The sequence below is a fragment of the Coenobita brevimanus genome, chromosome 44 (genome assembly GCF_032717465.1).
Source record: "Coenobita brevimanus isolate Jiangsu-jjx chromosome 44, ASM3271746v2, whole genome shotgun sequence".
Lineage (NCBI taxonomy): Eukaryota > Metazoa > Arthropoda > Malacostraca > Decapoda > Coenobitidae > Coenobita > Coenobita brevimanus.
The window spans coordinates 32,005,211-32,021,847 of NC_136997.1; the positions used below are offsets into that span (position 1 = coordinate 32,005,211).

General features: G+C 40.9%; 1 protein-coding gene across 1 annotated transcript in view; it reads left to right on the top strand.

Moving 5' to 3' along the window:
• LOC145398041 (glutamate receptor-like) overlaps window positions 1-16,637 on the top strand; it is a 131,174-nt gene that overhangs the window by 26,818 nt on the left and 87,719 nt on the right. Inside the window, exon 3 of the mRNA XM_080271003.1 lies at window positions 12,186-12,279. Coding sequence (XP_080127129.1) covers window positions 12,186-12,279 — 94 coding nt within the window. The remainder of the gene's footprint in view (window positions 1-12,185; window positions 12,280-16,637) is intronic.

Consider the following 16,637-nt stretch of genomic DNA (forward strand, 5'->3'; position numbering starts at 1 on the left):
TCTGAAAGGAAATTGAGAAGATCAACAGTATAATGTCCCTGGCAACCCCCATAGAGATGATCGGAAAGGAAGCCATGTTCGGGATAGTGTTTTGAATTTAATATGTTAAGAATATATTTAAAAAAATAAAAATTCGGATTCCCATGCGCACAAAGTGCTACTTTGATTATCATACACTGGAGAAATTCTAGTATAAGACGTGTGTTGGTAAAAACGGTAGTGACGTTGGTGGAACAATAACTATAGTGACGCTTGTGAAAATAGTGACGTTTGTTTTATATTTATGATAGTGACGTTTGTGAAATATGTACAATTGTTAAATTTTTCTGTTATTTACGTTAATGACGTTTATGAAGTATTTACCCGTCCCCATCCCACAGGGGCTCGGGAACAGGTATTATTTTCACTACGTTTCTCAGTCTTCTTCTGTTTGTTAACAAATTTACGAGAAAACTACTGGTGCTATTTTGACTAAAATTACAGGGATGACGGGCTATGACCTTCTGATCGCCTGATTAAATTTTGTCCCAAATTGGGCCGGGGCCTAGGCTGTAGGCCAAAAAAATAAATAAATAAATAAGTAATTTCTTTCACCGTAAGTCTATTCAAATTCGTCATATCGACATGAAACCAAATCCTAAAGGCGCAACTTTCAAATCTGCATCCCCTAACATGCCTCATTACATCAGGGGGTCACCCCTACCCCCGCCAGCTGGCGGTAGGCGGGTCAATGTCAGGTGGGTTGGGCCTAAAATTTCAAATGGGCAAATAATCGTCAATTTTCACCCAATTTACTTCAAATTTGGAATGTGACATCTTCGACTTCTTTGACTAGATATGCTGACTGCTGGTGACGGGTTTGCTGTGCCTTGGCACGGCTTCTTGTTTCGATGGTGACGTTTTGGTACTATTTACAATAGTAATGTTTAAGAAATAATTACTGTATTGACAATAATTCTGAGTTTTCACTGAAGGGAGAGTGATTGGTGAAACATTTACAATAGTAACGTTTATGTTACATTTATGATATTGAGGTTCATTAAATATTTACGATAGTGGCGAGTGATGTTTGCACGAAAGAGAAATTATTTGTACAATAGCGGCGGCTGTGAGAATAGTCAACTGACAGCTGGTTACCATTTCAGTCAGTGTCATCACAGTAGAAGTGTAGATTTTGACAGTGGAATAAAACGTGACGGAGTGACACCTTCGGAAATCTTATGACAATGGCGTTTGTGCATAGAAAATATAAATAGCATGTATAAGTGCCTGTGTGTAATTATTACACATGCGAAATAAGTGAATTAATCATAAGTGAAAGGAAGTAAAATAAGTGTTTGTAAATTTGTAAGATATGAAATTAGTTTCACATGCCACTGTGGGATAAGGAAGGGAACGGCAAACTTCTACAGAAAAACTGGTGGGGGAATATTTTCCCATGTATTACTCATGGTCTTGTTGTTTACAGTATTACTGCCATCACACGTCTCAATGCACAGTGACAACATGGCAACATGGAACCACAGGAAAAAATAGAAGCAATCGTGAGCTAAGGCACCAACATGGTGAGACATAACCCAAGACAGCAGTGGGAGGAAGCAGTGAGTCTTGAGAAGGCTTTGAACACGGCGTGCCAGGGAAGGAGCGTGGGCTGCCTCGGCTCACGCCCCCACACTCTGTTCTTACCTTACCTAATTGTTCTTACCTAACTGTATCTTTACAGGAATGAGTCAAGCTCGTACTCTCCCGTGTCTTAAACCATATTTATCGTACATATTCTTAAATTTGTGAATTGTTTTGGCACACACTATTTCATTCGGTAGTGCATTCCATTGATCAATTGCTCTGTTTGGGAAACTGAATTTCCTTACGTCTTTATCACCTCTCTTCTTATGCAATTTTTTTGCAGTGTCCTCTTGCTGATGCTTCTCCATATGTTAAGTAATCATTTATGTCTATTTTCTCCTTTCCTGATATGCACATATATAGCATTATCATGTCACCTCTTTCCCTTCTCTCCTGTAGTGTTGGTAGATTCAGTTTATTTAGTCTTTCTTCGTAGCTTAGGTCCCTTAAGCTTGGTATCCATCTTGTAGCGGCCCTTTGAACTTTTTCAATCTTGTCTATGTGCTTTTTGAGATGAGGACTCCAGACTACTGATGCATATTCCAGGGTTGGTCTAATGAATGATGTTATTATCCTTCTTAGCATGTCTTCATTTATGTATGTGAATGCTATTCTCATATCTGCAAGCAGTGTATACATGTTCCGTACCTTCTCGCTGATGTGGTCAGCCGGAGATAGTCTGTTATTGATAATGACACCTAGGTCTTTCTCTCTTTCTGATGTGTATAGGGTTTTATTTCCTAACTTATAATCCCAATCAGGTCTTTTTCCACTTTTACCAAACTTGGTTACATGACACTTGTCCACATTGAATTCCATTTGCCATGTACTACTCCATTCATGAAGTTTATTTAATTCTTCTTGTAGCTCTTTACAAGAGTCTGTGTTAGTAATTCTCCTTTGTATTTTTGCATCATCTGCAAACATATTCAGATAGCTCTCATTGCCAGTGTTACTGTTTATATCATTTATATACACTAAAAACATGATTGGTGCCAGCACTGAACCCTGTGGTACTCCACTAGTCACTTCTTTCCATGATGAGTAGTTTCCTCTTAGTACTGTCCTCATTTCTCTTTTTATGAGAAAGTCTTGCATCCAACAAAACAGTTTGCCTCGAATTCCTCCTTGATGGTACAGTTTCCATAAAAGTCCTTGGTGTGGTACTGTGTCAAAAGCTTTCTTGAAATCTAAATAGATACTGTCCACCCATCCTTCCCTTTCCTGTATTGTGTTTGTTACTCTGTCATAGTAGCTCAACAGATTAGTAACACATGATTTTCCTTTTCTGAAACCAAACTGTCTTTCTGTTATCATACTGTGTTCTTCTAGATGATTTACCCGAGCTTTTCTTATAAGTTTTTCTAATACCTTGCTTACAACACTGGTCAGTGATACTGGTCGGTAGTTGAGTGGATTTTGTCTATTTCCTTTCTTGAATAAGGATTTTGCTATTTCCTTTCTTGAATAAGGGGACAATATTTGCTTTTTTGCAAATATCAGGTAGTTTACCTTGACTCAAGGATTTCTTGAAAATTAAAAATAATGGTTTACTTAACTCCTTTGCACATTCTCGTAATACCCAACATGAAATTTCATCAGGACCACTTGCTTTTCCTCTGTCTAATCTACTTAACTCCTCCTGTATTACTTTTTCTGCTATTTTTATATCTGGTAGTATGTGTGGACATGCGTGTTCCACATAGTCCCTCTCAAAATTTTTTTCTTCTGTAAAAACTAATTGGAAATTCTTATTTAGTGCTTCACAAATATCTTTCTCTTGTGTATAAGTGATTCCCTCGTCCGTAATGGATTGTATTATATCTTTTACTTTAGTTTTGCTTCTGATATAGCTGTAAAACAGCTTTGGTTGATCACTACTTTTATTTATTATATCCTCCTCAAACTGTTTTTGGGCTTCCCTCCTTATTCTTGTATAGTCGTTTCTTGCCTGTTTGTAATTATTATACGCCCTTTCACTATTGTGTCTTCTGTATCTATTCCACAACAAATCTCTTCTTTCTTTTGATTTTTTACATTCTGTATTGAACCATTTCTGTATTTTCTTATCTGCTTCTTTGTGCTGTGGGATGTACTTCTGGACTCCTATTTCATAAAATTCACAAAAATTTTTGTATACAGCATTTAAATCTTGTCCTCTAAGCTCATTTTCCCAATCAACTTCTAGGAAATACTTCTTTAGGTCTTGATAATTTTCCTTTTTATAGTTTAGGCTCTTTTTGTAACTATCATTACTGTTTACTATGTCATATGCTATCCTGAAGTTATAATTTAGTACTGCATGATCGCTTTTGCCGAGTGGAGGGTGATATATTAAACTGTCAATATCATTTTCTTGCCTTGTAAATATTAGATCTAGCACTGAAGGTACATCAAGTCCTCTTTTTCTGGTGGTTTCCCTCACATGTTGCGTTAGGAAAAACTCTTGTACGAGATCCAGGAGCTTTTGGTCCCAACAGCTTTCTTGGCTATTTATATCTAGAGTATTCCAATTTATATTTGTATTGAAGTCCCCAGTTAGTATAATTCTTTCCGATTTCTCTTCCATTTTATGTAGCAATGATCTTACACTCTGAATTGTACTCTCTGACAGGTCCTCATATTCGTCTCTTTCCCATGTGTTTGATCTGGGTGGCATGTACAAATTGGCTACAATTATCTGTGGCCGTGGCCACTCTAAAAAATACCACCACTTAGCGGCATGAGGGTATTTGCATTGGAAATATGGAGAATTTTTGAGTAATATAAGCTTTATTTGAACTTCCAACGATGTATGGTTGCTGGGCTACGAGTGCGTGAAATAGCTAAGTTGTGAAATATGCCTGAAAGCTGCAAGAGAAAAGTGCATAGAAAGCCTGCAGCTTAAGGGTTAAACTAAGCTTTTCTTCCATTAGTCACAGGATAAGAGAAGGAAATTTATGCCTCCAGGTCTGAAAGAATACCCTCCGTAATGTTCTAGGCACACTCAGATGGCTCTCAGCCATGGCAGCAATAATCATTCTATAGAAAATCAAATATATGCTGTGCTCCAAAGAGCCACAGCCTCTGCTTCTAATGAGGGTCGAAAGTCCTTACTGGAGTGATAGAACAGGTTAAGGTTGTGATTGGAGGAGCCCAGTGGAGAGAAAAGGAACTTCACAGCGTAAGCAGAAGGAATAATTGTAAGGAAAAGGTCAAGTATGTTGGAACTCTATCCAAGGTGGTCAAGGCTACAGGTAGGATGCTGTAAAAGCTGAGCCGCGTTTTTGCGACATTAAAATTCAAGATATTTTGACTAATCTTGATATCGTATATCGAAAATCGTGTTGATACCCGTTCTCGTGAGGACCGAAAGTCAAAATGAGTTTGAATATTGAGCATGACTATTCAAGATTAGTCAATGTTCCTCCTGAGGTATTTTAACCTATACTGACTTTCCATTTTGTAAACAAACCCATTGCTACCGAAGCCAAGCCAAGCTCGATAGAAAAGAAGAAAGAGCTTATGGTCTTTTGAGACATAAAAGTCCTCCCTTATTCAAATTTGTTGTCAGCTGACACCTGTGGTGGCGCCATCTAGCAGAAACTTTAGTCAAAGTTCTTAATGTAACCCCATCCAGACGTAAAAGTGGTCCCAGTTACTTTTTACAGCAAACTATTCGAAACAAGAGCCTTGCCGCAGGTCCCAGAGCAATTCCACTCTTTTTTTTTTTGTTTTTTTCAAATACTACCACAGCTTGAGGGTCTTGAGGATTTTGACAATGTTACGTTGTGTCCAGCAACAATGTTACAGCTGCCCTTTCATCTGATGGCAAAATTTCAAGCAAAAGCCCCGTCTGGTCGGTCAGATAACGAATATCATCATTTAATTCCTCTACTTGCAGAAAATCTCCCAAGGCAGCAATATGGTCCACGAACGAATATTTATAGATGGCGTTGTGGGGAAGGCAATACAATCTTGCTGACCCATTTTCGCGACACTCACTTGAAACTCAGTATCAGTCAAAATGGATATCAAGATGATCTTGTCTTGTAAATGTCGCAAAAACGCGACTCAGTTCCACAGTAGGTCATTAAGGATAGAAAAGATGTAGACTTCTTCACCAGGGGGATCAGTGCCAATGAAGTGCCAAAGATGGTGAACGTTGATATCACCTAGAGTGGAGATTTCAGAGAAAGGAGAAATTGAAAGGATGTGTTCTATCTTAAAAGTAAGATGGTCAAAGAATTTTTCTTAGTCAGCAGAATCAAGGGCTATGTACACAACACAGATATAATTAGTCAGAGCAATACAGGATACCTGAAACCAGAGAGCAGAGAATTCAGAAGGTTCAATATCAGGAACATGGAAGCAAGATATACTGTATTGTTGCGTACATTAATACAACAGCAACCTTTGGCTTTGAAGTGAGTGTAGAGAAATTAGGAATATACAGAGAAGGTTTTGCTGTCAGTTGCCTCTGACAGCTGAGTCTCAGTGAGGAAGAGAAGGTGAGTATTAAGGGAAGAGAGGTGGTATTCAACAGAAAGAAGATTAGAGGGAAAGGCCACGAATGTTGCAGAAATGAACAAGAAGTGAGTCAGACAGTAGTTCCACGCATCCCACTTGGTTGTCACCGGGAGAGGGGCGAATGGTGGGGCTTTAATGGTCCCTCTTCCCCCTTCCCCTGGGAACGCCGAGGCTGGGCTTTGAGGTGCCATTTTTGCTGAATTTTGGAATAGGAAATGTGGTTTGTAGTGTGCATGAAGTTTGGCGATAACAGTTAGAGGAACTTGGTTAGGAAAGTATACTAGTTTACTCTTTGAGTTACTGAAACACCGAAAAAGTCCAGCAAAAGGGAATGGTCAGAAGCTAGTCCTGGAGGCTGATGACACGGGAGCTCCAGTTCCACCTTAGGAGTACTTCCCTGTTCGACTGGTGCTACAGTCTACCCACTTAATTGCCACAGGCAAATAGGTAGTACGTGTATTGCACTTGTAAAAAGAACAGGCCTCAGGTCAAGAAGTAATTTTTAATAACTTTGACAGTAAGAACAGTGCTGGAAGTAGCAATAATAACAACAATAACAGTAATAAAAATAATTTTATTATTATTATTATTATTATTATTATTATTATTAATATATTTATTACTGTTATTATTATTATTATTATTATTATTATTATTAGTGGTAGGTGGGGGCACTCGCCATCTACTCACTCGTTATAGTGCTGCTCTTGGGTGACTGCCTATTCCTCCTCCTTTTGCCTACAGGTGACTGTACATAGGGTGTAGTGTCATAAGGATATTTTGACAACTTATAGTAATTATGGTTTGGGCATAGGATTATCCCCTGTAAAATTTAATTCTAAACATATTTTGTGTCTTGAATTTTTTTGATAAACACTTGGTCAAGCATTTTTGGCCTCTCTTGTTCACAGTATGTGTAAGGACGTGTTTATTGTATTTAGCGGAGTGTTGCCCGTCACGTGTTGAGTGTGGCGCGTCAGCTACATGACTGGTGTGTTTTGGTTGGCATTCATGGATATATGATGTTTCGAACAATACAGCGTTATTGATTTGCAAATGCTCGATTTTGCTCAGTTTGTTCTCTATATGCAGATTTTATTATACTTAGTGTAGCGAGCTACACTTGCCATATTATTTGTAATAGTATATCACTGTTGCTCCTTTACTTTGTTTTTGTTTCGGATGGCTAGTAGCTCAATGTCTAAGACAAGAAAAAGTTTTGGGACGGCTATTTCACAGTATGTGGGAGGACCGAACGAGTTCCTCCGTAGCGAGGTTCCCACTTACAGCCCAGTGGTGAGGAGAGGTTTGCTCTTACAGGAAGAAAAGAGCAGAGAAGGCATTGACATACAGCATTACCCAGTGAAGGTTTTGGCTAGGGATTTAGCTGAGCTGGTGCTGGCTCAGTGGCATAAATCGAATGCAAACTTCGTTCTGCCAATAATCTTCAGTCTGAGGTCTGTGGAGAGAAAAATCGAGCAGTTTTGGCACAAAGTGAGTGAAGCAGTTAGAGGTCACTCAACTAAATCAATGAAAGAGTTTGTGGATAAAGTTCCGGACAGGCTTTTCGATATTACCTCCTGCAACCACACAATTTTTCTGTGCACCTAGGAAGGTTCCCATGGTAACGATGCAAAACATTGCATGGTCAGAGCCGATGTACAGTGCAACTGTCCCATGGCTGGTAAAGTTCCAGTCCTAGAATTAGAATGACTCTATTACCAGAGAATTAAAACAGACGAAAATTCGGCTGTAATAATGAAAGGGGAACAGAAAAAAGCACAGGAAGCATGAGAAAGCAATTAAAAGGAATCAAGCTAATTAGGTGCCAGAGAGAGGAAGCACAAGAAAAGTGAAGAACAAGAGGCAGTATTGCTACAGAGGCTGGAACAGGAGTGGAATGAACATACATTGCCAGAAAATGTAGAAGCAGAACAGTAGGACGAGTCGCAACTGGGTCAGAGCTAGGTGCAAAAGATGCAGCAAGAGGCGGCACAACTGGTGGAATGGCTGTTGCAAGACAAGCTAGGAGAGTTCACTTACTTGGTTCAACGCTACCTCGATAAACCCAAAAGAAACACAATGAAGGTGACACATGCAGTCACTGCAGCATGAGGTACTGTGTGTCTGTTACCGCTACCTCTGCAATCTGCTCAGGATTTCTGCAGAACTTGATTGCAGCAGGCCACATATCTCCCAGCAAAGCCTACTTGGCATGTGACCGCAGTAAAGTGGCGAGGGCAAGGAAGGATGTCATGAAAGCAACACAGACATTAGATCAGTCACGACACGAAGGTGCGAAAATCGGTCTGGGATTCGATGGCAGAAAAGATAGAACAAGGATTATAGTTGTAGACAAAGATGGAAAATCTCATCTGCAGTTCATAAAGGAAGAGCATGTGACGGTAACAGAAGAGCCATCGGAGTGCTACCTGTGGCATTTTGTACCTGAGCCGCCAGTCCACCCAGAGAAGCCAGCACTCAAGGTTGCTGAGGCCTTATTTGAAACGCTGGTGGCTCACCAGTCCACTAATAGCCTGGTATAGCTGCAAGGAGATTGAATGAACATGAACACTGGATGGCGAGGCAGTACTCATGCCCATTTGGAAAGGATGCTTGGGCACAAGTTGTTCTGGAGCATTTGCATGCTCCATATGAATGAGCTTCCTCTCCGCCACCTTATCGCCAAGATAGACGGCTCTACCTCCTCTGAAAAAGGTTTCAGTTGTCCAGTGTGCAGTCTGCTACACAAAGTAAGCCAGATGGAATTCGACCAGGCCCTCCCTAACGCCGAGCCATTGATTAAGATACCATACAAGATAGTGGAAACTATGTCTGGAGACCTGAAACTGTCATACAAGCTGGTCATGGCAGTCAAATCTGGTAATCTTTCCGCAGATTTGCAAAACATTCAGTGTGCAAAAAATGTTGCATACCAGCTGGGTCACGACAGGTCAGTCTCTGGTATATATGTGGACCAGGAAGGGCTGACTGGAGAGAGCCTGAGGACACTCGAAATCCTGGTCAGAGTCTGTCTTGAGATGTATTTCAAACTGTTCTTAGACATCAAAGTGAAATACAAGTTGCAGGATGGACCCTGTCATATTCTCAGTCAACTGGTGGTTCTGAATAAACAACCCCAGATTGTGCAAGACGCTGTGACATTCTGCATAAAGACTGGGGCCTGGTTCGCCCATTCCGAGTGCCTTCTTGTCTCTCTCCTGGTCAGCAGAGACCGTGAAGACAGAGTATTTGCTGTTGATCTGGTACTCAAACTACGGGGGAATAATGATCTTGGCGACACCAGTGTCAGGCAGCGAGTCACGCCCAAGTTGTGCCTGGATGCAATGACTCTGCTTGAGTTAATACACTGGCATCCTGATCAAGTGCATGACCCGGTTTTCACCTGTTCTTTCCCTAAGGACGAAGTCCTGGAGTTGCAAGAGAAACGTCTCCATGTTCCGGACATCTCAATCCCCTCGCAGTCCACAGAGTGAGCAGTGAAACTGGTCACTGAGGCAGCAGTTGGAGTTTGCAGCCAGCAGGACAGGGATGGTTTTATTCGTGCGACGACACACCACAGGGAAGCCATGCCCACAACTGCGACGAAGAAAGACATTCTTACTTTGTTCCACTGATACTGACTTGTATTCAAGGTCGTTTGTGAAGTGATTGGCGCAGCTGATTTGGGACATATGTGCTTTGTTTTGTAGCGTTTTTGAATAATTATTGTCTCTCAAGTTTACATTTGCTTTTTCTGCTGAGAGAACACATGGTTGTTACGTGTGCTACAATAAATGTGTATGTTATAAAAGCATAATGGAAATGCATAATTCCACAAAAAAATCGATGTATATATGAAAAAGATTAATTGAGATCGATAATTCGCATACTTTAATTGAAGCTTTAAGACAGAGATCACAAATCAGCAAAAATACATGACAAAAACGTGAAAATCTGAAAAAATGCAGGGAACAAATGTGTTTTAGAATTCGATTTTACATAAGAAAACATAACCAACTGCTGAGCTCAATGATTCAAGTTTTACTTTGATGCTACACTCACTCTCCTGTCTTTTTTTACTTCATCCATTTCTCTTCTTTCTGCCTATGGGCGCCTCTACACTGCGTGACAAGTCAAATGGTTTCCTGTACACCAGGAAACCATTTACTACGCCGAGTGGTAACCATATAACCAAATTATGGCGCCTGGTGGTTGAGTGGCTAATTAAAGCACTCCAATCGGATTGAGCCTGTGTAGGTTTATATCCAAGGCATGGTTGGGTTTATTGCTCACATATTGCCACTCAGGGATGAATGAGGCTGGTCACTCTCATCTTAAATGTCAGGACCAATGTGCCCAGCCCGGGGTTCCTACGCTCCTCATGGGGCAGAGCAGGATTAGATTATGATAATTACACTGGTTTACAAAAAAATAAAAATAAATAAATAAATAAAATAATTCTGAGGCAAGCATGTGAATAGGTGTTTTTGACTATTTTTGATAAGCTTCATTCAGATTTCTAAATAGTTTTGCTCTATCACCTCTAATTTTTTTGCTTTCACATATCCCGTTTTTTATTATAATGCATATACTTATAATATAATGAGTTTCATATATTAAAATCCCATATACCAGAACGAAACTAAACAGACACGGAATACTGACGGAACTAAATATTACTAGAATATAAGCATATATACACATCATAGTACTACAAACAGTCAGAAGTGAGTATTTTTGGATGATCTGGTGTACATTCCCTCCGGGATGTCGCACAGGAGTATCCAGCAGAAGTCCCCCATCATGCTGGGGTTCCACTTGCCTTGGTAGTTGCTCTCCATCTTAGTAATATCTTGGTGGAACCTTTCCCCATGTTCGTCACTTACTGCTCCGAGGTTCTTAGGGAAGAAGTTGAGGTGGGAGTGGAGAAAGTGAATCTTGAGAGACATTCAACACCCCATATCCTGATAAGCCTGTAACAACTTCTTGACACGCTCTTGGTAGTCTAGTGCCCATGTGTTACCAAGGAAGCAGACAGACTTAAATGCTTCCCATGCTCTCAGTTCCTTCAAGGTGAACTTCTCCTCGAATACCTCATCCTTCAGCACCTCCCGGATCTGAGGTCCGACGAAGATGCCCTCCTTAAGCTTAGCAGAACTGAGAGCTGGGAACAGAGTGCACAGGTGTTGGAAGGCAGCGCCACCCTTGTCCATGGCCTTAACTAAACTCTTCATAAGGCCAAGCTTGATATGAAGAGGGGAAGAAGCACCTTGTTCATGTCCACCAGAGGATTTTCTTGGACTCTGTGTTTCCAGGCAAGAAAGTGCTCCTAGACCCCCAGTCCTTCTGCGTGTAGTACTTGACTTGTTTGGCCTTGTTGTGGCGCGCGTTTTAAACCAAGTTGCAAGAAAATAGGACGGTAAATGGATTTTTGGCGAATATTTTGGGTCTAGGGCTATATGTATACATGCACGTACATGTATACATATCTCAAAAACTACAGGTGATGAGAGAAAACAGATTTCGAATCTGAAATCAGCACCCCAAATTAGGTTAGAACACCTAATTTCATGCTTGCCTCAAATTTTGTGTAAACTAGTGTTATTATTATTATTAATATTAATATTTTTTTACTAATTATTATTATTATTATTATTATTATTATTATTATTATCATTATTATCATTATCATTATTATTATTATTATTATTATTATTATTATTATTATTATTATTATTATTTGTAATATTTTTATTATTATTATTATTATTATTATCAATATCATTATTATTAGTATTATTAGTAGTAGTAGTATTAGTATTATTACTACTACTATTATTAATATTATTATTATTTTGTGGAAGAAGAAGAAGAAGAAGAAGAAAAGGATGATGATGATGATGATGTTGAAGAATGTGGGAGATGAAAGAATGCATACGCTTCTCATGTCAAAAAAAAAAAAAAAAAAAAACTACCGTAGTAGTAGTAGTAGTAGTAGTAGTAGTAAAAAAAATAATAATAATGATAATAATAAAAACAATGTTCAGTATACAGATCGTAGTACCAGACGACCCCAATCACTTCGGCAATCGACTTCCAAACGGTACCTGGCCTGGCATTTTGGGATTCGTTACTAGGAGGGTAAGTTCATTTATGCATCATCATCATCACCACCATCCATCCCTGCAGTACGTGAGTATCCTGCAGTTAATGACAATTCGTGCACAATATATGGACCGCTATTAGTACTGTACTATTGTAGCACATTAGTTTTAAGCTGAAAATGGTTCTTATCCCATATCAGCTCAGTTGATGACCAAGTGTAGTCAGACTGGAGGTGACTAATTCCATCCTCGCAGCTAAGAACCGGTTCCAAGGTGGTAAAGGAGGCTCCGTAGCTCCTCTTCCTTCGTTAGTAATAATCTGCCATATACATCCTTAAAATACTGACGTATCTTCCATCAGTACCACAGCTACAAGAGGATTATTCAGGAACAGGATTCAGAAAATCCCCCAAAACACATTCAATATGACTCAGAAGCTCATTAGACTTATGTAATCACAGTTTAGTATTCAGCACTCACAAGGAACCTACCCGTGCTGGCGCTGTGCACCCTGGGTAGAGCAGCTACGTCATCCTCCCAGGAACCAAATATCCACATATTTCCCTGCAACTTGCCACGGAAAGGGCCCTGATCGAATGCTGGTGAGGCGCTGTCTGCCACTACAAGGCATCGGATCCCTACAACATGTAGCCTATGCTCTGTAGTGAACTTGTAGGACAACCTCAAAGAAGCAGTTGCCAATCTGTGGTGGATAGATCTGCTGGGCAAGACAGACCGGATTAAATAGACATAACAACTTAGAATTTGTGAAAGTGGCTCATTTCTGCCTTTTGAGGACGAGCTCACTTCCTCTCCTCCTTCCTCTCATTGTATGCAAGGTGTCCTGAGAGATATGTGAGGAACTTTAGGTCATTCTTTGGATAATTATGAGTGAAAAATATTATACCAACAACGATAATATTCTCAGCCATTGTCAAAATACAACTACTAGATTACGAGGGAGACCATTCACCCGTAACATCATCAAAACTGTACATAGCTCTGAAACGACTGCAAATCAACCAGTGGTGATGAAGGATTCTTTTAGATTGAAATTAACAAGAGAATAACACCATCAAGTTATTCACGTAATTCCCAGTATATATATATATATATATATATATATATATATATATATATATATATATATATATATATATATATATATATATATATATATATTTACAGAGAGAGAGAGAGAGAGAGAGAGTTACGTCCCCGTCGAACACTGCCACAGGCTCCAACAGCAGTAGTTCAGTAAAGGAAGGATGTTGCCCAGTGAGTTGTTCTTCCTATGGTCAGCCTTTAGGTGTAAAGTTCGTAAGATCAGCTCAGTCGTTGTAAATAAACACTGGCTTCGTAAGTTCACTATTTTTATTTTCCAAATATTTACACCGAATGCTTCCCAACTTCACTATTTTCACAAGCACTGGAGCTATACAAACTTTACTAACTGCAGTATCACTTTATGTGTGACAACACTTCACTGTTTTCACAAGTACCGATGATATACAAACTTCAATAACAATGTTTGTCAACAACGCTTCACTAATTTCGCAAGTACCGAAAATATACAAACTTCACTGACACTGCACTGCACTGCACTACACTCAAACTGAACTGAAAACCGACTGACTTGCTGTAGTCTCTTCCCCATCCTTTTATAGCCTTACATTACTCTAGAAACTTCAGGTATAGTCAGCCAAAAAAGTCGTGTCTTCGTTCCGAACCCTGGAAATATTCGATGAGATAAGTCGAAGCAGAAGGGATAGCTTCACAAGTCTGGCAACTGTGTCAGACCAGACTGTGATGGGGGTGAGTTGTTTGGGGATGGAGGTGGGGTAATGAAGTATATGTGTGCTGTAGTTGTTGTTGGCAGTGTAGTCTAGCATTACACCTCAGAGTAAAGGTGCTAAATGTGATATTACACCTGATTTCATACCTGCAAATAATTAAATATATCGTCAACCTGAAATAGTGCCTAGATCGTGTAGCCAGTCAAACAAATGAAACGACGAGGTGCAATCCCGCCCCCTCCCAACTTTCCTCCCACACCCCCTCTGCCGGGTATCAACTAGCCATATGACATCCGAATAAAGGACAGAAAGCTGTGTTTTTACTGTATGTTTACCTTCTGAACATGGCAGGATATATATATATATATATATATATATATATATATACACACCATGTTTGGTGTGGCAGAGGCATGCGGTGTCTTCACAGAAATAACGAGAAAAGCATTTAACAGGTGGTTAGTGTTTTGCTAAAGGGTAACGGAAACTCATAGATATAAATAAGCCTAGATGCACTACTTTAGATGCGTCTGCCAGGCCGCCATCTTGCAACGGTCGAGGCAGACGATGTCGTGTTCCTGATGATGGTCAAGGCTGACCACCATTTGCCTGGCAATGCAGCAGCACTGTACTGCTTTTGGGTGTAGAAAGCGTCGGAATATATCTATGGTGACACCAATAGCATGAGCGGCTCAAGTCTCTGATTATGCAAACGTCCCTCAGTTGCTTCTCTATCCCCCGAAAAGAGGATGGTGGGTTCCAGAAGGGAAATTTAAACCTGCAGTCCACCAAGTTCACTTTTCAGATGAACCAGGAACCACAACCATTACCACCACAACAACAGCCACCACCATAACAACCACCACCACAACAACCGTCACCGTCACAACAACCACCACCACCATCACCACATCCACTACCCCCTGAAGCACCACCATCACAAGAATAATCACCACCACAACAACAATCACCACCACCACCACCATCACAACAACCATCACCATAGCAACAACCACCACCACAACCACCACCACCACAACAACAACAGCCACAACTGGAACAACCGTCAGCACAACAGCCACCACCACCACCATAACAACTACCGCCACAAGTCACCACCACCACCACCACCACCACCACCGCCACAAGTCACCACCACCACCACAACAACAACAATAACAACAACAACCACAACCACCACCACCACCACCACCACCACCACCACCACCTCAACAACAACAACAACAACCATAACAACCACCACCACCACCACAACAACCACCACCACAACAAACACCACCACCACCACCACCACCACAACAACAACAACAACCACTACAACAACACCACAACAACCACCACCACCACCACCTCCACCACCACCACCATAACAACCACCACCACCACCACCATAATAACAACAACAACAACATCAACAACCATCACCACCATAACAATAACCACCATCACCACCATAACAACAACAACCACCATCACAACCATAATAACCACCACCACAACAACAACAACTACAGCCACCGCCACCATAACAAGAATAACCACAACCACCATCACCATAACAACAACAACCACCAACACCAAAGTAACAACAACCACCACCACCACAGCAACAGCAACCACCGCTACCACCATAACAACCACCACCACAACAACAACAACAAACACCACCACAACCACCACCACAACCACAACCACCATAACCACCACCATAACAACAACAACCACCAATACCACTATAACAACAACCACCACCACCACAACCACCACAACGACAACAATTACCACCACCATCACCATTACAACAACCACCACCACCACCACCATTACAACAACAACCACCACAACCACCATTACAACAACCACCACCACCACCACTACAACAGCAACCACCACCATTACAACCACCACCACCACCATTACAACAACCACCACCACCACCATTACAACAACCACCACCACCACAACCACCATCACCACAACCACCACCACCACAACAACAACAACCATCACAACAACATCCACCACCATAACAACAACAACAACAATAACAACAACAACAACAATAACAACAACGACCACCATTACAGTGACAACCACCACCACCATAACTATAACAACAACAACCACCACAACCATCACCACCACCACCATAACAACAATCACAACAGCAGCAACCTCCATCACCACCATAACAACAACAACCACCACCACCACCATCACCATAACAACAACAACCACCACCACCACCATTACAAGAAGAACAACAACAACCACACAACAACAACCACCACCACCACCACAACAACATCAATAACCATAACAACAGGAACCACCACCACCACCACAACAACAACAGCACCAACAGCCAACACCACCACCATCACAACAACAACAACAACAACCATAACAACACCACCACAACCACAACAACACCAACAGCCACCACCACCACCACCACAACCACCTCCACCACAACCACCACCACCACCACAACCACAACCATCACATCCACCACCACAACCACCACTACCACCACCACCACAACAACAGCAACAACAACCACAACAACCACAACAAC